Below are 24,740 nucleotides of genomic sequence, written 5' to 3'. Positions count from 1 at the left end.
ATTTTTCTGGCACTGAATATTGATGACAAATTCCAAGAAACTTAAAAAGTTAAACAAAAAGGTAAAGTACACCACAAAGAGGCATTCAAAATAGTACATCTGGACTTCAACTGCACAGTTGTCCAGCTCCTAGAACATCAGTTTACTTAATTAATTAGTTAATTACAGTATAACTCCAATTTTACGTTCCTGGAATTAACATTTTCCCACCGTTTACGACATTTTTTATCGGTCCTATCAATTTCCAAAAGTCCACAATGTTAATTTGTACACGATTTTGCGTCACCATATTTATAATTTTCCCACAATTTACGCATTACGAAAAAACGTTTGTGGAGAAAAAATGATGTTGGCCGTCCAGTAGTGTTTACAAATATTACACGGTTAAGTTTCTTGACACCAGGGTACTCCACTCAGCAGATTTGACTTGGTAAACATGTAAAAGTTGGGATAATTCGTGCCATATCTCCCACCGCTGCCAAGCTCTACTTGGCTTGGCAGCTGATGGGAGTAACTAGGTTCATTCGAATTAAGGTATCATGACCAATCACAACCATTTCCAAACTGTCTCTACTGCGCAAACGCAGGTTCATGATTGTTGTGATCATCATGACACCTTTGTCAAACCATATTTAGCATGTTTCGGCATATGGCCACTTGGAGCGCTAGTTGACACCATCATTCACTTTGAGTTGCTCAAATGTTTTTAGTGTAAACACAGCACCAGTTACGTATTTTATTCACGCTGAGCAAAATGTGTTTTGAGAATTTATTCTCCTTGTCAAGTGCAGTATTTATGTACATATCTTTTGTGATGTTACACAAACAAACGATGTGAGTGATAGTTTGCATGTGTGTGTGGTTTCCTACATAACTGATAAAGCACTGTATCTGATAACTTCAAAAAGACAACTACAGTGCAAGAGACGTAGAATCACACGTATTCAAAGACCACACAATATACTTACTCACATATTTACACTTGGCAATGAAAAAAATTCTCAAAACACATAGTGCTAGGCATGAAAAACAGGTAACTAGTGCTGCATTTCATTATTTAAATAATGAATTATAGCTGCAGGCTTTCAAAAACACCGATTATGACATAAGAAATTGAGTCAAACGTTCCTACTTCCCAGACAGTTATCAGTTCCTGTTACATCAGCGGTTTTTATTTGACAAAATACAAGTCCCTCACAAGTCTTTTGACGCCTATTATGTATTTATAACATACATGAAGTGCCAGGCGGTATCCTGTATGTAGCTTTTACAGCTTAAAACGTTATTTCCCACATTTTACATTTTCCTGCATTTTACGCCATCTTTTGGAAGTCCTCTGAAAACAGTACAAGCAGGGCTTCATTGTAGTTAGTTTCATGTTGCATGGATCATTTTGCGTGATAAATCGTAATGATGTGGAACAATCATTTGACTTTAACTTAGCTCATTAATTTGTAAATATGGCTATACATATTGAACATTTATAAGTAGTAGTTGTTTTTAAAAATATGTTATTGGTCTCTTATGATTGTTATGTACTAACAGTGGTAATTCAATCAGTGACGCAACATCAACTAATGTGGGTACCTGATAATATGAATATCATGAATGTCGTGGCTACTATTCATGAGCGAACAAGAAATTGTCCAAACTCTTTAACAGACCATAGTTCATTGGCTTTATCAGTAAAATATTTAGGTTAATAAAGTGCCCACATAAATGAACAAATGAATCAGGACAACATATAGTACCTCTCTCTCGATTGCAATGTTGTTCTCTCTCTGAACAGGGGTTAGAATATAGGTGACATTGCTGTAACTGCTGTAGTCACAGCCTAGGCAAACAATTATCTTGTGCATTATGACATCACTGCATATAATACACAAGTTGGTGAATTCCCTGCTGCATGTAAATATGATTGCTACAGAATTTTTTACACAACCTACAATCCTCATGTTACAACTGCAATATAACTGTGGCGATGATCAGAACTATACTACAATATTATGAAATCTTCACATTGAGCAACATGCACTGCGCAAAGGAAAAACTATATAGGAAAGGTACTAATATTGTTAAGATAATGACAGTAAAAAAGTAAGTGTACTATAGCATGGGCACCACACCCAATGTGTAACCAGAAATATCAAATACACAGAACCAAGTATCAAAAATTTCTTCCTTTGAAAGGGGGAGCACAGGAGCGGCGATTGCAGGAGATGGGAAGGGGGGGAGTGCAAGAGTTGGAGTTAAAGAAGAGCAGAGCAACAAGTGTACGTTTTTCAACTTTCATACTCAATCTATATGTACCCAAATGCAGGAAAGGATTAACTGTGAGAATCACAGAATAAAGCAAATGAAATAAATTTATGAGCGGGAAGCAAGGGTATTACAAGAATTACTAATACCATGCGGAAAAAAGAGCAACACTAATAACATAATTTTTTGGGTAATGCTACCGATAATTATTACTGAGGCAATGCCAAAAAGGTATAAATCATTAGCCCAAACATAGGTAATTATCTCCCGTTTGTATTCATAACATGTGAATATGTAAGTGAATGTCCTACAAAAATAAACTGCTAAACAACATATAATTTTATCTAATACTCTAGCAAAAGACAATGTCCAAATGAAATTATAGAGCTACAAATTTCATGACAAATTACACTCTCACATCTATCTCTTCTTCCCTTGTTTGTGCTTTTTCTCCTCTATCTCAACCATAAGCTGCTGCACTTTCAGTTTACTTCTCTCTCTCTCTCTCTCTCTCTCTCACACACACACACTCCTAGGTGAGTGAGAGAGAGAGAGAGAGAGAGAGAGAGAGAGAGAGAGAGAGAGAGAGGGGGGGGGGGAGGGGGGGAGGGAGGGAGGGGAGAGGGGGAGAGAGGGGGGGGAGGGGGGGAGGGAGGGAGGGGAGAGGGGGAGAGAGGGGGGAGGGGGGGGAGGGGGAGAGAGGGGGGGGGGAGAGAGAGAGAGAGAGAGGGGGAGAGAGAGAGAGAGAGAGAGAGAGAGAGAGAGAGAGAGAGAGAGAGAGAGAGAAAAAGAGAGAGAGAATTTAAATTAAAAAAATTAGCTGATGCCAAAATAACAAACAACAAAATATCTTGAAAACTATTACCTTTCTCCTCTGGTGGAGATGACACGACTTCTTGTATGGAATGGTCCACAGATTTTTTTGGAGCAGATCTTGTTTCTTCTTTCTTTAAATCTGTAGGAGGAAGTGACTTATGGTCACTTCCTGCATTTACTCTCCTAATTATGTCTGGCGTAGAGAAAAGTGCTGGACCTAATGCCTCGGCCAAATGTGCTGGGGGTTTCCTATTCTCTCGTTTAGGATAATTTTTTCGTATGTCTTGTTTATGGTCAGTTATAACGGATATTTTGCCAGGTGGAACAGGTGAGACAGGAGACACAGGTGAATCAGCCACAGAAGTCTGTTTCATAACAGCATTTTTTGTGGCACTCTTTGTGTCTGGTAGTACCTGTTCCAGCACTGGCTTACTCTCCTCTTCTTTCTGCTTCTCTGCAGGTGGTTCAACAGACTTTGAGGAAACTGCATCACTGTCCACATCGGATTTTCTTTTCCCCTGACTTCTTCCATATGACCTAATGGGTTTCCTGTTCAGGGAACTCTCCAACACAGCATCAGCACTCGAATTGTTGAGATTGGTTCTCACAACACTATTACTTCCAAAAATATGTTCACCTCGGGATGCCGCTGGCGCACTTTCAGAACTGTCCTGAGCCTTGTCCATTGCAGCTAAAGCAGCTGCCATTTCTGAATCTAACTTATGCACTTGTTCCACATCCTCTGACTTTGCTGCTCCCCGTCCACCACGACTGCCTCCACGTCGTCTTGCTCCTCCTCTCACACCACGGCTCCGATCCCACCCTCTACCCAATGAGCCCCTGGATCGTATGCCTCTTCCCCGATTTCCTCTCCCACCTCTGCTGGAGCCACGTTGTCGAATAGTCAAGCGGGCTCTGTAATCATCATCAGTGTCTGGATCGTCATCATCCTCCGATTCTTCAGTCTCATCATCACGTGGAAAATTAGCAAACTCTTCATCATCATCTAAAACAGGAAAAATGAAATAAAATTAATTTATGTTTATCAATTACAACATTAATTCAGAAAATAAAGGAAGTATTCAAACCTTCTGAACTATTTTTCAGGGGAATTTTGTGTGATTCTGAACTTCTAGAGGTTGGCTGTGCTCCCAGAAGTTGTGGTGGTATACTTGGCATCTTAGCCACAAGAACTTTTGCTTGACCAGTGTTTGCAGTCAAAGCTGTTGATGTCACTGAAAAAGTTAATGCTGAATTTACAAAGGAAAGTGTAATAACCTGGTAAAATTGAATGTACAGGAAAATTCAAATGGATGTATGTTCAAAGAGTATAGGAGGACAAGGAAAAAAATGTGTGGATTTTTCCCAGATTTCCCGGTTGAAAATATACTTTTTCCGTATTGAGTGACAGTATACTTTCCCCCGGAATGCTAAAATCCTTTGAATGGTTAAGAATTTGTAGAGTGTCATAGACCTTCTAAGCACTTAAAAACAAGAAGGATGCGTTTCAGAAAGATTTTGCTGGACATTCTTGTATTACGATATGCTGCATATTTTCATATTACAGAAGTATGAATTTGAACTCCACAAACACAGTATGTTAGTTTCCAAAGCACTTAAACTGAGGTTGTGATGTGCTTTTGTAAGCCAATCATAGCTCATGATCTCGTCAACCGATAGCAGCAGATATTCAGAGCATATGACACGTGATGTAGTCAACAATATCATTGTTAAGTAGCATGAAACCACAAATAGGGAAAGTTAATGGTTTAAATTGATACACATAATGTAGCTACAAGAAAAGCTAAGCTTTCACTTAAATAATAGTATTATTATTTTTTTTATTTTTTATTTTGCATGTGTTATAGTTTGTGACACATCATACAAATGTGCCAGTAGAATTTTAAATAATGACATAAATGTCTGGTCTTCTGGGATTAAAATGCTTCTAAGGGGCTGGTCCTCAAAATGTTAAATTTTAAATGAGAGTCAAATGCTTTGTGATTTAAGAAACTCATCACACATTTTCACACATAACATAATTCATCTTGTTTAGAAGGAAATCTACTTTGAACATAACACTTTTCAAACCACCATTCACAATATTTTCCCGTGACCTGTTAGAAAGAGATTCTTTTCAGTACTTGCTAGAGAACACCAGAAAACAGGAGTTACTGTGCATACACAGCCACGATGACATACAACATTAAGAGATGTTAGATTACATCATAAAAGAAACAGGACATCGGAGGATACTCCGAGAGCATCAGAATTTTGCAAACCATACTAAAATGCACAATAAGGCTTAAAGCACACATTTGTATGTTCATATTAAAAATGAGGTGTGCCCAACTCGATATTAAGCTTTTCAGAGTTGTTTTTGGGGTGCAAATTCTCTTTGAGTACCAGTACTGTATTATCTCAAGTTTAGTTCTTTATTATGGCATAATGCCATACGTACTGAAAGGTGAAACCGTGCACTTAAAATTTAGCACACAGTTGAAACAAGCCAATAGTGTGGAATGAAACTTTTGTTTCAAATAAACTGACTTCTTCTGTGGAAAAGATTAAAATAAAAGCCAAAATTCTTTAGCAAACTGACAGAAATTACTTAATTGCTCCATAAGCCAATCAATGCTTGACCGCTAAAGATGTTGAAATAAAATCAGAAAACTGAAACTAATAACATATTTTAGCTTCTGTAACTACACAAATGTATTTTAATTCACTTGATAGCTCCTTGAGACAGACATCACTTTTGTTTTCATTTGATTTGCGGACTGTAAATGAAGAGGAAATAGCAAAATCACCAAATGTAAACACAGATCACACGGAGACTACCCCCTATCCACTACAAATCTGACTGCACTGCTCTGCACATGCATGAATGTGCAGGCTTGGGTGTGCCAGATAAATTTTTCCAGTTAATACCTGGCTGCTTGTTGCTACTACTGCTACAGCTAACAGCCAGAAATGGAAGAAGATACTGCTCATACATGACTCAACTCTGCATATGCCTGAGCTGGCTGGCAACTGCTTTAACGAACCTAATGTACATAGTTGTGGCATCACGCTCTTCAGAAGCAGTTTGTAGTTATGAAGTATTGCATAGTCTTTGTCCTAAGGCCTTTGAGACATTTTGCAGTTGGCAGACACTTGCGTGGGAACTGTGTTTTGTTGTTGTAAATTGCACATTGCCTTGTCCTCTTTGGCACTGGTACTGTAAAAATATAATAAAAGGAATTTGGAGACGGTGAACTGTGAGAAATGAGACAGCACAAAAACGTACACAATATACTCGTCCATCTGTACGCAACCCCTGCTGCCAATCCCTTACCTCAACGCTCGTATCCCTGTAATAAAACTAGATGCAAGACCTGTCCCATACAGCCGCGTACCACCACCTACACCGGTCTGGTCCCCATCACCTATCCCATCAAAGGCAGGACTACCAGTGAAACCAGTCATGTGATCTACAAGCTAAGCTGCAACCTCTGTGCTGCAGTCTACGAACGCATGACAACCAACAAGCTGTCTGTCCGTATGAATGGCCGCTGATGAACTATGGCCAAGAAAGAACAGGACCTCTCTGTTGGTGAGCATACCGACTACGCGGCATTCTTCATTTCAATGACTGCTTCACAGCCTATGCCGTATGGATCCTTCCCACCACCACCAGCTTTTCTGAATTGCGCAGATTGAAACTTTCCCTGCAATATATCCTATGTTCTTGTAACCCTCCTGCCCTCAAACTTCATTAGTCATTTTCCTCACCCATCTAGCCCCTTCCTGTTCCCATTCCAGCACTACACAAGCCCTCTATTCCACCAACACGGCCAGTCTTTTTACTTCTCTCCTTTTCCATTACCCCCCCCCCCCCCACCCCACCTCACGCCCTACCCACCGTCGAACCTCCTGACTGCAACTAGCCGCCCTATCCCCTCTCCACCTCATCCCTGCAGACTCCTCAGCAACACATCACCTACCCCACCCCAACCATGCTATCCCTTCCCTTCCTAGCCCCAGCCTCCTCATCACTCCCATCCAGTTGCCTCTCCCAACAGGCACTGCTGCTGCTGCTCATAGTCTGACCTCAGCTGATAGAGACTGTGGTCATTTGCATGTGAATTGCATTTGCGCGTTTGTGTGTGTGTGTGTGTGTGTGTGTGTGTGTGTGTGTGTGTGTCCTCTATTTTTGACAAAGGCCTTGTTGGCTGAAAGTTTATTTTGTGACAGTCTTTTTGTTGTGCCTAGTGCGACTCTGCATCTCTGTTATATGGTGAGTAGCAAGTATCCTTTTCATAATATTGTTACGTTTTATTTTATTTCTTTATTTATTTTTTCCACTCTCATTTATGTTTTATTGCTGCAGTAATATTCTGCAGTAGTGGGATAGAATAAAATTCTTTGTTACAATATCAGTTCTTACCAGTCAAAATTACATAAAGTTAAACTAACACAATGAAAAGTTCCCAGAATTCTAAAAAAAAATACCAAGTTTTTCTCAGTTTTCTCCCACATGCAAAAACTCCTGGGTTTTTCCCACATTTTCTGGGGTGTATACATACTGATGTTGCAGTGATTATGTGGAAGTGGCCAAAATTTAATCTCTTTCTTATGATCTAATAACTGGTTGACCAAAATGAAAAGCTAAATGGAGTAGCAGCATAGTTTCCCAGTGGGATTTGTGCAAGAAGCACAATTGCAAGGAATATCTGTGCATTACAACTCCATCACTAGTAGGTGACCAAAGCCTACACAGTACAGAACTCAGAAAAATGCCTGCAAGGTGAGAGGCAGGGAGTGGGGAAACAATAAAGTTCCTCACACTTTTCAGCCTAATGTTTGCCTAATTTTATCGACAGCCATTTTATGTTGTCTCATTACTCACAGTGCACCATCTCCAAATTGCTTTTATTATATTTTTAGCGTACCAGTCAAGGAGGAAATTTCTTGAGAAACTTACATACAGACATCATGACATCCACATTGTAAGTAAGAAAGAGTCATTGCAATCAACCACTGATGATGTCTTAATTGAGTAAAACGAAACGTGTTGTATGGAAACCACATTTTGATAGTTGCATACACAGTCATAGTCGTAATAAACTATTTATCAGCAGCTACTGATACCATGGCAACCGAAATGAAGAATTTTAACTATATAAATCTAGAAGTATCAGCCTGTAGTAAACAAGACATGGACTTAATATAATTACTTTACTCAAACTTCATCAAGTCAGTCACACATACACAAATCTTGAAGATGGACATGTGCTTAAGCGAGTGCCAACAGCATATCAAGGACAGTTTGTCGTGAAGGTGGAAGCTGACAACCCACATCAGCAAACAGAGCATTCAGCTAGTGAGACAGTACCACGTACAGCCATGGAGGCGATACTCAAGTATTCAGGTACTCTGCCCAAAAGGTTGAAGGCACCGCTTTGCGGTCACTTGGTACGGTCCTTCATTCACTTGGGAAAGGCCCATGCTTGTCTACATCTTCTATCAGTCATGGATGTGAAAAAACTGCAGTGCCAGCTTGCAGAGCCTACGTTCCACTTCAGCCATTTGAACATGGTCCAGGAGGCCAAGTCTTCACTCACGCAGCAACCAGTACACCACAATTTATCAACCAAATTATCCTGTAACTAGTAAGACTGTAGTCCGTCGGAATCGGAGACGCAGAAGGGATGACCATACATTGAGACTGTCTTCTGAATGGAGATATTTAAGTGGGACGCAACACCATCATAGATGCTGATGCCACTATCTGTCCTCATCATCCAGAGGTATCAGTGGACAAGCCCCACTGTGGTGTCTAAATTACAATGCATTTCCTTTGCCTTCGCAACTTCTGTCAGATAGGACACTGTAGAGCAGCCAAGCTTGGATGTTACATGCCATGGCTGAATACTGAAAGGCTTGCAAATGACGTACTGAGTCCTGTCACACTGTGCTGTTTACATTTCTTGATTACTCCTCGACTCAGTGTGGAAATGTACTCTGAATGGCGCCCAGCATTCTGCAACACCTGCACTCTTTTCATGCCCCAGGTACTGATCTGGACACATGGTACTGTAGTTACCTGCTGGTTGGTACAGCTACTGCAGTTTTAAGTTGAGCCACTATGGAAAGTGTTGGGCATGTCAGCATTTGAAAGACATGCCACACAATGAGCAAGGCAATCGGCAAGGGCGGCCCGATCGTCGACAGCAGTCACCACTGGCCCAAAACTTGTAAAAAGTATTGTTCCAGTGGCACTCATTGGGAACTGTATCTTGCATACTCGAGCCTCCAAGTTCTCAGTTGGCACAAATTCCAGTCGTGTGATTACTCTCTGTGTACCCACATTCTTGTTGTCACTTATCTGTCCCAATAGAACTTAGTTATTTAAGACCATGTTTCCTTCTACATCTACATCTACATCCATACTCCGCAAGCCACCTGACGGTGTGTGGCGGAGGGTACCCTGAGTACCTCTATCGGTTCTCCCTTCTATTCCAGTCTCGTATTGTTCGTGGAAAGAAGGATTGTTGGTATGCTTCTGTGTGGGCCCTAGTCTCTCTGATTTTATCCTCATGGTCTCTTCGCGAGATATACGTAGGAGGGAGCAATATACTGCTTGACTCTTCGGTGAAGGTATGTTCTCGAAACTTCAACAAAAGCCCGTACTGAGCTACTGAGAGTCTCTCCTGCAGAGCCTTCCACTGGAGTTTATCTATCATCTTCGTAACGCTTTCGCGATTACTAAATGATCCTGTAACGAAGCGTGCTGCTCTCCGTTGGATCTTCTCTATCTCTTCTATCAACCCTATCTGGTACGGATCCCACACTGCTGAGCAGTATTCAAGCAGTGGGCGAACAAGTGTACTGTAACCTACTTCCTTTGTTTTCGGATTGCATTTCCTTAGGATTCTTCCAATGAGTCTCAGTCTGGCATCTGCTTTACCGACGATCAACTTTATATGATCATTCCATTTTAAATCACTCCTAATGCGTACTCCCAGATAATTTATGGCATTTACTGCTTCCAGTTGCTGACCTGCTATTTTGTAGCTAAATGATAAGGGATCTATCTTTCTATGTATTCGCAGCACATTACACTTGTCTACATTGAGACTGAATTGCCATTCCCTGCACCATGCGTCAATTCGCTGCAGATCCTCCTGCATTTCAGAACAATTTTCCATTGTTACAACCTCTCGATACACCACAGCATCATCTGCAAAAAGCCCCAGTGAACTTCCAATGTCATTAACAAGGTCATTTATGTATATTGTGAATAGCAACGGTCCTATGACACTCCCCTGCGGCACACCTGAAATCACTCTTACTTCGGAAGACTTCTCTCCATTGAGAATGACATGCTGCGTTCTGTTATCAAGGAACTCTTCAATCCAATCACACAATTGGTCAGATAGTCCATATGCTCTTACTTTGTTCATTGAACAACTGTGGGGAACTGTATCGAACGCCTTGCGGAAGTCAAGAAACACGGCATCTACCTGCGAACCCGTGTCTATGACTCTCTGAGTCTCGTGGACGAACAGCGCGAGCTGGCTTTCACACGACCGTCTTTTTCGAAACCCATGCTGATTCCTACAGAGTAGATTTCTAGTCTCCAGAAAAGTCATTATACGAGAACATAATACGTGTTCCAAAATTCTACAACTGATCGACGTTAGAGATATAGGTCTACAGTTCTGCACATCTGTTCAACGTCCCTTCTTGAAAACGGGGATGACCTGTGCCCTTTCCCAATCCTTTGGAACGCTACGCTCTTCTAGAGACCTACGGTACACCGCTGCAAGAAAGGGGGCAAGTTCCTTCGCATACTCCGTGTAAAATCGAACTGGTATCCCATTAGGTCCAGCAGCCTTTCCTCTTTTGAGCGATTTTAATTGTTTCTCAATCCCTCTGTCGTGTATTTCGATATCTACCATTTTGTCATCTGTGCGACAATCTAGAGAAGGAACAACAGTGCAGTCTTCCTCTGTGAAACAGCTTTGGAAAAAGACATTTAGTATTTTGGCCTTTAGTCTGTCATCCCCTGTTTCAGTACCATTTTGGCCACAGAGCGTCTGGACATTTTGTTTTGATCCACCTACCGCTTTGACATAAGACCAAAATTTCTTAGTATTTTCTGCCAAGTCAGTACATAGAACTTTACTTTCGAATTCACTGAACGCCTCTCGCATAGCCCTCCTCACACTACATTTCGCATACCGTAATTTTTGTTTGTCTGCAAGGCTTTGACTATGTTTATGTTTGCTGTGAAGTTCCCTTTGCTTCCGCAGCAGTTTTCTAACTCGGTTGTTGTACCACGGTGGCTCTTTTCCATCTCTTACGATCTTGCTTGGCACATACTCATCTAACGCGTATTGTACGATGGTTTTGAACTTTGTCCACTGATCCTCAACACTATCTGTACTTGAGACAAAACTTTTGTGTTGAACCGTCAGGTACTCTGTAATCTGCTTTTTGTCACTTTTGCTAAACAGAAGAATCTTCCTACCTTTTTTAATATTTCTATTTACGGCTGAAATCATCGATGCAGTAATCGCCTTATGATCGCTGATTCCCTGTTCTGCGTTAACTGTTTCAAATAGTCTGGGTCTGTGTCATCAGAAGGTCTAATATGTTATCGCCACGAGTCGGTTTTCTATTTAACTGCTCAAGGTAGTTTTCAGATAAAGCACTTCAAAAAATTTCACTGGATTCTTTGTCCCTGCCACCCGTTGTGAACGTTTGAGACTCCCAGTCTATATCTGGCAAATTAAAATCTCCACCCAGAACTATAACATGGTGGGGAAATCTACTAGAAATATTTTCCAAATTATCCTTCAGGTGGTCAGCCACAACAACTGCTGAGCCAGGGGGCCTATAGAGACATCCAATTACCGTGTCCAATTACCATGTCTGAGCCTGCTTTAACCGTGACCTGCACCCAAATTATTTCACATTTCGGATCTCCGTCAATTTCCTTTGATACTATTGCACTTCTTATCGCTATAAACACGCCTCCCCCTTCACTGTCCAGCCTGTCTCTGTGGTATACATTCCAATCTGAGTTTAGGATTTCTTTACTGTTTACATCTGGTTTCAGCCAACTTTCTGTCCCTGGTACTATATGGGCATTGTGACCATTTTTTAATGAGAGCAGTCCTGGGACCTTTCTATAGACGCTCCTGCAGTTAACTATTAGCACATTAATATTGTTATTCCCTGTTTCATTTTGCCTACTCCTACCTTGCCGCTTCTCAGGAGGCATCTTGTCAGGCCTAGGGAGGGAATTCTCTAACCTAAAAAAACCCACATGTGCACTCCACACGTACTCTGCTACCCTTGTAGCCACTTCCAGCGTGTAGTGCACGCCTGACCTATTCAGGGGGACCCTACATTTCTCCACCCGATAGCGGAGGTCGAGAAATTTGGACCCCAGATCTCCGCAGAATCGTCTGAGCCTCTGGTTTAAGCCTTCCACTTGGCTCCAAACCAGAGGACCGTGATCGGTTCTGGGAACGATGCTACAAATAGTTAGCTCTGATTCCACCCCGCGAGCGAGGCTTTCCGCCTTCACCAATTCTGCCAACCGCCTGTACGAACTGAGGATGACTTCTGAGCCAAGACGGCAGGAGTCATTGGTGCCGACATGAGCAACAATTTGCAGTCGGGTGCACCCAGTGCTCTCTATCGCTGCTGGCAGGGCCGCCTCCACATCTCAGGTGAGGCCCCCCAGCAAGCAGACAGAGTGAACACTGGCCTTCTTCCCCGACCTTTCCACTATTTCCTTAAGGGGTTCCATCACCCGCCTAACGTTGGAGCTCCCAATAACTAATAAACCCCTCCCCCCATGTGCCTGCTTGGACCTTGCTGAAGGAGCGGCCACATGTCCACTCACAGGCAGAGCGGGCGACGCCACACGGCCGGCCTCCACGTTTACCCTCCGCCTCGTGTGCCGCGAACGCCGCTGAACCCGCCACTCCCCTTGGGGAGAGGGTGGCCCAACCGTGCCCGGTACCCGCGAAAATGTCTCGACAGCAGGGACAGTGAGTGAAGCATGTAACACCTGGGGTGTACCATGCGACGCACCAGACTCCCCACTGCCGCTACACTCCGAGGCAGCAGCCTGAAGACGGCTGACCGCGGCCATCAACACGTTCAGCTGTTCGCGAACAGTAGCCAGCTCCTCCTGCGTCCGTACACAGCAGTCACACATCCTATCCATCCTAAGAAATCAATTTACTGTAGAGAGTTAATCAACTTTTAACTAGACTGCTAATTGACTGAAGGTGGCTGATTGTTGACTAAACTGTGGTTGCTAGCCACTTCTTGTAGAAAACAATGAAAATAGCACTACCTGTCGCTGGACTGCATTGAAAACAAACACTAGCACTACTGGCACTATGGCTGACTAAAGGGACTCTCTCTGATTGTATTCAAAACAAACACGAAATCAATGGAACACTATTACTAGCACTCGACAATTAAAGCTTCCTAAAAGCAAAAACACACGGAAGAAGAAGTGACAAGTAAGAAAAACACAGTTAATACTTAAATTAAGGTAGCTCACTGCACAGAAAGAACATAAGTGCCAATGAGTAAGAGTAGGATTTTTGTGTGTTACGGATCCCGACGATTTACTGCTGTTATGCTCTACTACCATTTTGGAACTTTGTTGGCTATGTTGAATCTGGCAGTTGCCCACACCTTTGATGACACACACAAGATTAGCTCCTCTGCAGGAACCAGTATTGCTTTCCTATTGACGATGTGTGTCGTTTGCTGTCGTCCTATCACCAAAAGTGTACTACACAAGTGGTCATGCACGTGTCTAATTCTACAAATGTTGCAAACAGCTGCAGCAATTGTATCAAAGCTGGGTGGCTGAGCTTCATGATTTTAGTCGAAAATGTCGCTTTGTCACAGCAGCTCAGGAATCATATGGGGACATCACGGTCCGAGATGCTATCATTCGTTCGGCCCCTGATAAGGAAGTGCACCACTGTGTCCTTCAGTTTGAGCACTCTACACTGGAAGTAGTTTCGAATACTGAACAGTAATTTGAAGTTTCCCGCACCGCAAGTCGACAGAGGCCTGGAATGAGGCTTGGAATAATGTCTCTGAGGGGAGGGGTCATGGCCCATCAACATTCCAATGGTTCTGAACAGCCTACTGCCTTTGCACCAAAAACACTTGACTCAACTGAACGACATTATTCTCAGGTGGAAAACAAAGCCCTTGCTATACTCTATACCAGAGCCCAGACCCCTTGTTCGAACAAGTGGAGCTGCTTTGTTTTCAACTGGAGGCACACATGCTAGATGGTTTTTCCGTATTGCCTCTGCTATGGCAGTATATCTGATGCTCTGGCAGGTCGTGTGCATGGTACAACAGAGGTGTCCAAAACGTCAACAGGCCAGGTGTTGGACCCCCTTCAGAATAATTACGCATTGCACCATCATTTCTCCCTCTTGGATGGCATTGTTCTCTTGTCAAGAGACAAATTTTCTTTCTGTGTTGTGATTCCAGCGGCTCTGTGGCGTGAGATCCTCTGTTTATTACATAACGGTCACTGGGTGTCCTCTCGCATGAATCTGTGATGTGGAACACTTTGTTGTGGCCTGCCATATGTTCTGGGACAACCAGTCAGCACCGTGCACGGTTTTTTCACCATGGCCGGCTCCTACATAGCCTTGGGAGTGTGTCCATATTGATTATGCTTGTACTTCTAAAGAACTTTTGGTTGTTGGCAACTGACCATTTTTTTCATTTTCCTTATGTCATTTGTTGTCTGGCTGCAACAGCAGATGCGAATTTCAAGGCCCTGTCAAAGATATTCTCCACCGAAAACTTGCTTGGTTTTGCACAATAGTCCTCAGTTCATGGCTCAATCTTCCAAGGACATTTATAACCACAATGGCATTAGTCATGTCACGGCTCCTCCTTTCCATTCACATTTGGAACGAGATGGAACATCTCATCGGGATGTTTGAGACACATGCGCAAGTACGTGGCAGATTTTCCCACTGGGGCAGCTCATATTTTTCTGAAGGTTGTACAGAATGAAGCCAGATTGGGGCCAAGAATCCCACCAAGCTCATGCAAGGCTGCCAACCATGGATGCTGCTGATACTGTGTCCCCTAGCATCACGGGTTTTATCAAAGTTCGCCTCTGGTGTGTCCAATTGGGCCAGAGGTTTCAGACATTCCCCCCCCCCCCCCCCTCCTGAATCACAGACATTTTCCATAGCCAGTGCGGCTTTTGTGTCTTCACAGTGGGCAGTAACGATCAGCTTGTGGCATGCCACTGGAACCAGTTGCATCTCAGGATGAGCACTGAGCTGCCTCTACAGGCCTAGGGCCAGCTGCTGCATATTCATCTACCACTGCCAGTTTCCTGTTCTCCACTGCTGCTTCCTGCAGCCAGTGCCAGCCCCTCCTCCTGTGCTGAGCCTGCAACACCATCAGTGGGGTTTTCAACATTTCTCCTCACCAATTTGCTGCTGTTGTTCCCAGAGCTGGGGCCCTTCATCACGGACCCTGACATCAAGGTGGCTTCCTGCCCGCTGCGAGCCTACGACAATCGGAGTGCACTCCTCCCAGTCACTTTCGACTGTATGCATCAGTCCCAGTGGACGGGGAACTCCTCGCATCTCTTGCTGCCCTCATGAACACCCCAGACGTGTTGGCTGTTGCAGCATTGCTAGTTACCACACCCACCGTGATCATAAAGTTGGGCCACTAAGGCAAGCATAGCGTGTGCCGCATTCGAATGATGTGCTGCACAATGGGGCGGACACCAGGGCTGCTGTCGCCTGGCACAAGTGCATGCTGCTTAATACCACTGGTATCTGCCAGGAAAGTATCTTTGTATGTGCATACTCAGGCCTCTAAGCAGTCAGTTGTCAAATTTATTCCAGTTGGGTGGTTACTCCCTGTTTACTAATATACTTGTTCTATATAATAAAACTTGGTTATTTAGGACTGTGTGTTTCCCTCATGTTCCCAGTAAGAATATGTATGACCTGGACCTGGTTCTCTGCTGACTGCACCAAGCAATAATTTTAAAAATGTATATGCACACCTGGGAAATGGATCTGCTCTGCAACAATATTTTAATGATAAACCCTGACAGAAATCTTAAAAATTTATATGTACACCCGGAAACTGGATCTGCTGTGCAACAGCAGTTTTATGATGCCTTGGTAGAAATCAGAGTCAACTCAGGATATGAAGTGTGCAAATATTCTATGGCATAATTCCAACACAATATGTCCAAACATAATTTACATATTACAAGGGACGTTAATAACAACTGAAATTACAAGTAGTCACTGGCATGCACAATATGAATCACAGTAAACTACTGTTGCTACCAGCCATGAATTTCACGGATAACTGGAAAGAAATTTTACTTTACACTTTACAGTATTAATTCTACATCGATGTTCTGTAAAACTTTACCTTGTGTAGGTGGACTCCTGTTGACTACAACCATATTGTTGCTTGTAACAACTGAATCACTAACACCAGAATTTTGCACTATGGTTCTATCAGATGTGTGCACAACCGTAGGTAAACTTAGCTCATGCAGAGGTACAGCTGTGTTGTTCGTAACTATAACTCTCTGCTGGCCTCCACTTGTTAAATGTCCTCCAGCTTTGGAAGCAAGAGAAACAAGCTGGGAACCTCCAGATGGTTGAGCTGTTGCCTGCAAATTAAACCATTTGTTCACAATAATAAATTCTTCATGAGTGAACATATCACACAGACCAAACAACATTTTCTAAATTTTCCTCATAAGACCTTATATAAGAGAAAAGCGAATATACCACAAGTTTGCTACTCAACTGTACTTACGATTTTCCTGAAAATGTGCTGCACAGAAGACAGGGTTGTTCCTTACATGAAAACAGGGTTGTTCCTTACATGAAATATTTGAGTAAAAACAAGTGTGGGTAGGGGAAACAGAGGTGGGGCGACAGCAAGAGGGGAAGATGGAGAACGCACGACGGGGAAGGGGGGAAAGGCACGACTGGGAAGGGGGGAAAGGCACGACGGGGAAGGGGGAAAAGGAAGGAAGAGCAAGGAGGGAAAGGAGGGCCAAGAGCGAAGAGGAGGGAGGCCCAAGAGCGAAGAGGAGGGAGGCCCAAGAGCGAAGAGGAGGGAGGGCCAAGAGCGAAGAGGAGGGAGGGCCAAGAGCGAAGAGGAAGGCGGAGATAGAATGAAGAGACAGGAGGAGAAAGAATGAAGAGAAAGGAGGGGAAAGAAATAAGAGAAAGGAGGGGAAAGAAATAAGAGGAAGGAGGGGAAAGAAATAAGAGGAAGGAGGGGAAAGAAATAAGAGGAAGGAGGGGAAAGAAATAAGAGGAAGGAGGGGAAAGAAATAAGAGGAAGGAGGGGAAAGAAATAAGAGGAAGGAAGGGGAAAAAGGAGGAGGAGGAGAGATGAATGGAAGAGGGCAGTAAGAAGTAGGAGGAAAGACGGACAGAGGGAGGCAGGGGGTGGGGGTGAGGGTGGGGGTGGGGTGAAGGAGTGCAGAAAAGAGAGGAGGAGTGCAGAAAAGAGAGGAGAAGTGCAGAAAGAGAGGAGGAGTGCAGAAAAGAGAGGAGAAGTGCAGAAAGAGAAGAGAAGTGCAGAAAGAGAAGAGAAGTGCAGAAAGAGAGGAGAAGTGCAGAAAGAGAAGAGAAGTGCAGAAAGAGAGGAGAAGTGCAGAAAAGAGAGGAGAAGGGAAGTGAAGACAGAGGGAGGACAAAGGAAAGAAAGACAAGAATAATTTAGCAAAAGGGACAGAAGAAAATAGGGATGAGGAAGGAAAATGAAGACTGGGAGTGGTGGGGGCAAAAGGAGGACAGGGGGGTGGGAGCATGGCAGTGGGAAGGGGGTTGGGAGCAGGGCAGAAGAAAGGAGGAGAGAGCAGGGCAGAAGAAAGGAGGAGAGAGCAGGGCAGAAGAAAGGAGGAGAGAGCAGGGCAGAAGAAAGGAGGAGAGAGCAGGGCAGAAGAAAGGAGGAGAGAGCAGGGCAGAAGAAAGGAGGAGAGAGCAGGGCAGAAGAAAGGAGGAGAGAGCAGGGCAGAAGAAAGGAGGAGAGAGCAGGGCAGAAGAAAGGAGGAGAGAGCAGGGCAGAAGAAAGGAGGAGAGAGCAGGGCAGAAGAAAGGAGGAGAGAGCAGGGCCGTGGCACGAGGGTGAGAGCAGGGGTGCAAGAGAGGTGAGATGAGGCAAGAAAGTCTGGGTAGAAAGAGGAGGGAATGAAGAGGAGGAGGGAACGAAGGGAGGGCAGGGAGGCTAGAGGTGAGGAAAGAAACAAGAGGATGTAATTAAGAAGGGGGTGTCATAAAGAGGGGGAGGGAAGAAAGATGGAGTGTGAAGGAGTGGTTGGGGGGTAAGTCATGGTGGGTGAGTCATGGCGGGGTTGCGTGGGTGAGTCATGGTGGGGTTGCGTGGGTGAGTCAGGTCAGGAGAGTGGGAACATTGGGGCAGGGTAGCAGCAGGGTTAAGAAGCGAGCTGGGACAGGGGATGGACTTGGTCGTCGCAGGGGGGAGGGTAGGAGCTGTGTAGAAGGGGGAGCTGAGCCGGGCCGAGGGGAGCTGAGCCGGGCCGGGGGGAGCTGAGCCGGGCCGGGGGGAAAAGCCGAATTGGGTGGGAGTCAGCTGGGTCGGCAGGGAGGGAAGCCGGGTAGTGGGAAACCCTGGGAAGGAGGAAAACCCGAGTGGAGGAAGTTGGGGCAGGGGGGGAGGGGTGGTAAGCTGAGGCGGGGAAGCGGTAAGCTGAGGCGGGGAAGCGGTAAGCTGAGGCGGGGAAGCGGTAAGCTGAGGCGGGGAAGCGGTAAGCTGAGGCGGGGAAGCGGTAAGCTGAGGCGGGGAAGCGGTAAGCTGAGGCGGGGAAGCGGTAAGCTGAGGCGGGGAAGCGGTAAGCTGAGGCGGGGAAGCGGTAAGCTGAGGCGGGGAAGCGGTAAGCTGAGGCGGGGAAGCGGTAAGCTGAGGCGGGGAAGCGGTAAGCTGAGGCGGGGAAGCGGTAAGCTGAGGCGGGGAAGCGGTAAGCTGAGGCGGGGGAAGCGGTAAGCTGAGGCGGGGAAGCGGTAAGCTGAGGCGGGGAAGCGGTAAGCTGAGGCGGGGAAGCGGTAAGCTGAGGCGGGGAAGCGGTAAGCTGAGGCGGGGAAGCGGTAAGCTGAGGCGGGGAAGCGGTAAGCTGAGGCGGGGAAGCGGTAAGCTGAGGCGGGGAAGCGGTAAGCTGAGGCGGGGAAGCGGTAAGCTGAGGCGGGGAAGCGGTAAGCTGAGGCGGGGAAGCGGTAAGCTGAGGCGGGGAAGCGGTAAGCTGAGGCGGGGGGACAGATAGGTAAGCTGGGAGAGGGGGAGATTGGTAAGCTGTGGTGGGGGCAGTTGGCTGGGCACAGGCAGGGGGGGAAGGCAGTTAGCTTGGGTAAGACGGGGCAGTGGGGTAATACGGGGCGGTGGGGTAATACGGGGCGGTGCGGATTGAGATGGAGTGGGGGTAAGCCTGGGACAGTCCGGGGCACAGGGAGAGTCCGGGGCAGCAAGACAGGCCGGGCTGGTAGCACAACTGGGCAATGGCAAGCCAGCGTGGCAGTAAAACAGGGCAGTGGCAAGCCAGGGAGAGGAAGTCAGGCTGTGTGAAAGTCAGGATGGGGTGTAAGTTAGGGTGGAGGGGGAAAGTTGGGGTATGGGAGGGTGGTTGGGAATCAAATTCAGGGCAAGGGAGTGTTGATGGAATGTGGGTGAGCTGGGGGAACTCCTGGCAGGCAGGTGTTGAGGTCCTCACGTGCTAGGTGGGTGATAAGAACAATTGGTCAGGAGGGTCTGCCGGCGGGGGAGGGAGAGTGCCGGTGGGGGAGGGAGAGTGCCGGTGGGGGAGGGAGAGTGCCGGGGGAGTTGAGAAAGCAGCTGGGTAGGATGGGGGATTTGAGCAGGTGGGGGGAAAAGCTGCTGGGTGGGGTTGGCAGTTGGGCAAGAGGGAGGAAGCAGGTGGGTGGTGTGCGGAGTTAAGCAGGAAGGGGGGGAGTAGCTGCATCCGGTTGAGGTGGGGAAGCAGCTGTTGGGGGGGGGGGGGGGAGGTTGGACAGTAGGTATGGGGGATGACTGAGTATGGGGGCTAGTGTAGCTGGGAATAGCAGCCAAGGGTAACTGACGGGAGGGGCAGGTGTAGCTGGGTAGGAGGGTGGAGGTAGGGGTGTCAGTGGGACCAAAGTTTGTATAAGCAGTAAGACAGGTCGCAGGTGGATGGCAGGGGACCAAGGCAGTGGCGGCAGGATGAGGGTTGCAGTGTGACCAGGGAGGGAAGGCAGGCAGTAGGGCAAGAGGGCACTGTGTAGCGGGGAGGGGGCAGTGGGACTGAGAGGGGGGGGAGTACTATGAGCTGTGGGAGGGAGGGGTCAGCATGAACTGTAGGATTGGGGTCAGGGGAGGGTGGCAGAGTGAACTGTAGGGTGGGGGAAGGGGAGGGCGGCAGTGTGAACCGTGGGGCGTGGGAGAGGGGAGGGCGGCAGTGTGAACCGTGGGGCGGGGAGAGTGGAAGGCGTCAGTGTGAACCGTGGGGTGGGGAGAGGGGAAGGTGTCAGTGTGAACCGTGGGGCGGGGAGAGGGGAAGGCGTCAGTGTGAACCGTGGGGCGGGGAGAGGGGAGGGTGGCAGTTGATGGGCGGGCTCAGAGTGACTGAGGGGAAGGGCTGTGTGGCTGGGGGGGGAGCAGTGTGGCTGGGGGGGGAGCAGTGTGGCTGGGGGGGGAGCAGTGTGGCTGGGGGGGGGAGCAGTGTGGCTGGGGGGGGAGCAGTGGAGCTGGGGGGGAGCAGTGTAGCTGGGGGGGGGCAGTGTAGCTGGGGGGGGGGGCAGTGTAGCTGGGGGGGGCAGTGTAGCTGGGGGGGGCAGTGTAGCTGGGGGGGCAGTGTAGCTGGGGGGGAGGAGCAGTGTAGCTGGGGGAGAGGAGCAGTGTAGCTGGGGGGGAGGAGCAGTGTAGCTGGGGGGGGAGGAGCAGTGTAGCTGGGGGGGGAGGAGCAGTGTAGCTGGGGGGGGGGGCAGCAGTGCAGCTGGGGGGGGAGCAGTGCAGCTGGGGGGGGGGAAGCAGTGCAGCTGGGGGGGGGGAGCAGTGCAGCTGGGGGGGGGGAGCAGTGCAGCTGGGGGGGGGGGAGCAGTGCAGCTGGGGGTGGGGAACAGTGCAGCTGGGTGGGGAGCAGTGAAGCTGGGGGGGGGGGGGCGCAGTGCAGCTGGTGGGAGGGGAGCAGTGCAGCTGGGGAGGAGCAGTGCAGCTGGGGGGGGGGACCAGTGCAGCTGGGGGGGACCAGTGCAGCTGGGGGGGGGGGGAGCAGTGCAGCTGGGGGGGGGAGCAGTGCAGCTGGGGGGGGGAGCAGTGCAGCTGGGGGGGGAGCAGTGCAGCTGGGGGGGCGGGGAGCAGTGCAGCTGGGGGGGCGGGGAGCAGTGCAGCTGGGGGGGCGGGGAGCAGTGCAGCTGGGGGGGCGGGGAGCAGTCCAGCTGGGGCGGGGAGCAGTCCAGCTGGGGCGGGGAGCAGTCCAGCTGGGGCGGGGAGCAGTGCAGCTGGGGCGGGGAGCACTGCAGCTGGGGCGGGGAGCACTGCAGCTGGGGCGGGGAGCAGTGAAGCTGGGGCGGGGGGAGTAGTGTGGTTGGGGGGGGGGGGGAGCGACCATGGCGCCTGGGGGGAGTAGTGTGGCTGGGGGGGTAGTGTGGCTGGGGGGGAGTAGTGTGGCTGGGGGGGGAGTAGTGTGGCTGGGGGGGAGTAGTGTGGCTGGGGGGGGAGTAGTGTGGCTGGGGGGGAGTAGTGTGGCTGGGGGGGAGTAGTGTGGCTGGGGGGGAGTAGTGTGTCTGGGGGGGGAGAGTAGTGTGGCTGGGGGAGAGAGTAGTGTGGCTGGGGGAGAGAGTAGTGTGGCTGGGGGAGAGAGTAGTGTGGCTGGGGGGGAGCAGAGCACGGCGGCTGGGGGGGGGGGGGAGCGCGAGCACGGCGGCTGGCGGGGGGGGGGAGCGCGAGCACGGCGGCTGGCGGGGGGGGGGGGGGGAAGCGCGAGCACGGCGGCAGGGGGGGAGCGCGAGCACGGCGGCAGGGGGGGAGCGCGAGCACGGCGGCAGGGGGGGGGAGCGCGAGCACGGCGGCAGGGGGGGGAGCGCGAGCACGGCGGCTGGCAGGGGGGGGAGACCGGGAGCACGGCGGCTGGCAGGGGGGGGGGGAGACCGGGAGCACGGCGGCTGGCAGGGGGGGGGGGGGACCGGTTTCACGGCGGCTGGGGGGGGAGCGCGAGCACGGCGGCTGGGGGGGGGGGGAGCGCGAGCACGGCGGCTGGGGGGGGAGCGCGAGCACGGCGGCTGGGGGGGGGGGAGCGCGAGCACGGCGGCTGGGGGGGGGGGGGAGCGCGAGCACGGCAGCTGGGGGGGGGAGCGCGAGCACGGCGGCTGGGGGCAGGGGGGGAGCGCGAGCACGGCGGCTGGGGGCGGGGGGGGGGCGCGAGCACGGCGGCTGGGGGCGTGGGGGGGGGGCGCGAGCACGGCGGCTGGGGGGGTGTGGGGGCGCGAGCACGGCGGCTGGGGGGGTGGGGGGGCGCGAGCACGGCGGCTGGGGGGGTGGGGGGGCGCGAGCACGGCGGCTGGGGGGGTGGGGGGGCGCGAGCACGGCGGCTGGGGGGGTGTGGGGGCGCGAGCACGGCGGCTGGGGGGGTGTGGGGGCGCGAGCACGGCGGCTGGGGGGGTGTGGGGGCGCGAGCACGGCGGCTGGGGGGGGGGGGGGCGCGAGCACGGCGGCTGGGGGGGGGGGGGCGCGAGCACGGCGGCTGGGGGGGGGGGCGCGGGCACGGCGGCTGGGGGGGGGGGCGCGGGCACGGCGGCTGGGGCGGGGGAGCGCGGGCACGGCGGCTGGGGGGGGGGGGGGAGCGCGGGCACGGCGGCTTGAGGGGGGGGCGCAAGCACAGCGACTGGGGAGAGCAGTGTGGCTGTGTGTGTGTGGGGCGGGAGGAGTGTGGCTGTGTGTGTGTGGGGCGGGAGGAGTGTGGCTGTGTGTGTGTGAGGGGGGGGGAGTGTGGCTGTGTGTGTGGGGGGGGGGAGCAGTGTGGCTGTGTGTGTGTGGGGGGGAGCAGTGTGGCTGTGTGTGGGGGGGGGGAGCAGTGTGGCTGTGTGTGTGGGGGGGGAGCAGTGTGGCTGTGTGTGTGTGTGTGGGGGGGGGGGGGGGGAGCAGTGTGGCTGTGTGTGTGTGGGGGGGGGGGGGGGGAGCAGTGTGGCTGTGTGTGTGTGGGGGGGGGGGGAGCGGTGTGGCTGTGTGTGTGTGTGGGGGGGGGGGGAGAGCAGTGTGGCTGTGTGTGTGTGTGGGGGTGGAGCAGTGTGGCTGTGTGTGTGTGTGTGGGGGGGGGGGAGCAGTGTGGCTGTGTGTGTGTGTGGGGGGGGGGAGCAGTGTGGCTGTGTGTGGGGGGGGGGAGCAGTGTGGCTGTGTGGGGGGGGCAGTGCGGCTGTGTGTGTGTGTGTGGGGGGGGGGGCAGTGTGGCTGTGTGGGGGGGGGGGGGGAGCCGTGTGGCTGTTGGGTGGGGGGGGGGGCGAGCAACGTACCACATGGGTGGGACGGCGGGGCCTGTTAAATCTCAATGTGGGGGGGGGGGGGGGGGGGGTTGGGGGCATGTTCACAAACCGTAATTTCCTGAAAGCGATGAAGAGAAAAAATCAATGATTAACCTATGCAGAAAGTCAATGTCTAAAGATTTGTTCTCTCATATTCTGGCTTTAGCACTCATTCGTTTACCACTGCTACATTAATTGTGTGCAAAAATGAAGATCTTCTTGTAGTGAAAATCAGAGCACACATTCTCCGGGCTGACACTGGAGCATGAAAACAATGACTACTTCGAAGTTGAAATATGTCACCTTTCGAGTTATTTGTACTCAAAACGTACACATTTTGTACAGCTCACGAGAAGAACACAGCAATTGGGATAATCCAAGTTCCCCGAAACTTCACTCAGTGGAAGAAGGGTCAAAGCTTTAGAGGTATTTTCCCGGTACTTCATGTGCCTTTTAATGGGCAATATCTTCAGACGAAATTATGGTGCAGAGATTAGTGTTGGATCTTCTTAATTTTGTGCCCCATGTTCAAAACTTGATTATTACTTATGCTATTGTTTTTCATTTATATACCTATGTCTGATGAATGTTTTCCACAGTATATTGATATAACATTGTCCTTATTTGTAAACTATAATTGGAGTCACAAATGATGGTGGGCGATTTTAAGCTTTTTCTGTGCACCTAAATCACACGTATCTGACCCCCAATGAGTGATCAGTAGTGTTTTGAGCACTCTGTTGTGAATGCTGTAGTTGATGCGGGCACTGTAAGTGACTGTAGCGAGTTGTTTGGTGAATTTGTATTCCATCTGTTGTGAGTTGTCAGTGCTGATGGATACTGTAAGTGATGAAGTCTACATAATGAATCATTTTCCAAAAGTTGCAAGATACACATTTTCTTCATGTGGAAAGCACGCACATGAGTGTAACACAACTGTTGCTTGAAACTGTTAACAATGCAAGCTGCACTGACATGCATGAACCACCACTGTTTGTGGACTGGACTATAATAGTATGTCAGATGAATGAATTAAAAAAAAGTAATTAATGAGAAAATTAGGAGATATTGTGGGCGAGTGCCAGGTTTTGGAAAATG

General features: G+C 49.1%; 1 protein-coding gene across 1 annotated transcript in view; it reads right to left on the bottom strand.

The window, feature by feature from the left end:
• Positions 1 to 24,740, bottom strand: part of LOC124777919 — a 242,139-nt gene that overhangs the window by 77,631 nt on the left and 139,768 nt on the right. The window contains exons 7-9 of the mRNA XM_047253471.1: positions 16,546 to 16,792; positions 4,164 to 4,310; positions 3,125 to 4,081 (exon numbers count right to left, since the gene is read on the bottom strand). Of these exons, the coding sequence (XP_047109427.1) occupies positions 3,125 to 4,081; positions 4,164 to 4,310; positions 16,546 to 16,792 (1,351 nt within the window). The remainder of the gene's footprint in view (positions 1 to 3,124; positions 4,082 to 4,163; positions 4,311 to 16,545; positions 16,793 to 24,740) is intronic.

This window comes from Schistocerca piceifrons, chromosome 2 (assembly GCF_021461385.2).
Source record: "Schistocerca piceifrons isolate TAMUIC-IGC-003096 chromosome 2, iqSchPice1.1, whole genome shotgun sequence".
In the NCBI taxonomy this organism is placed as follows: Eukaryota; Metazoa; Arthropoda; class Insecta; order Orthoptera; family Acrididae; genus Schistocerca; species Schistocerca piceifrons.
This window is presented reverse-complemented; position numbering and strand designations above follow the sequence as displayed.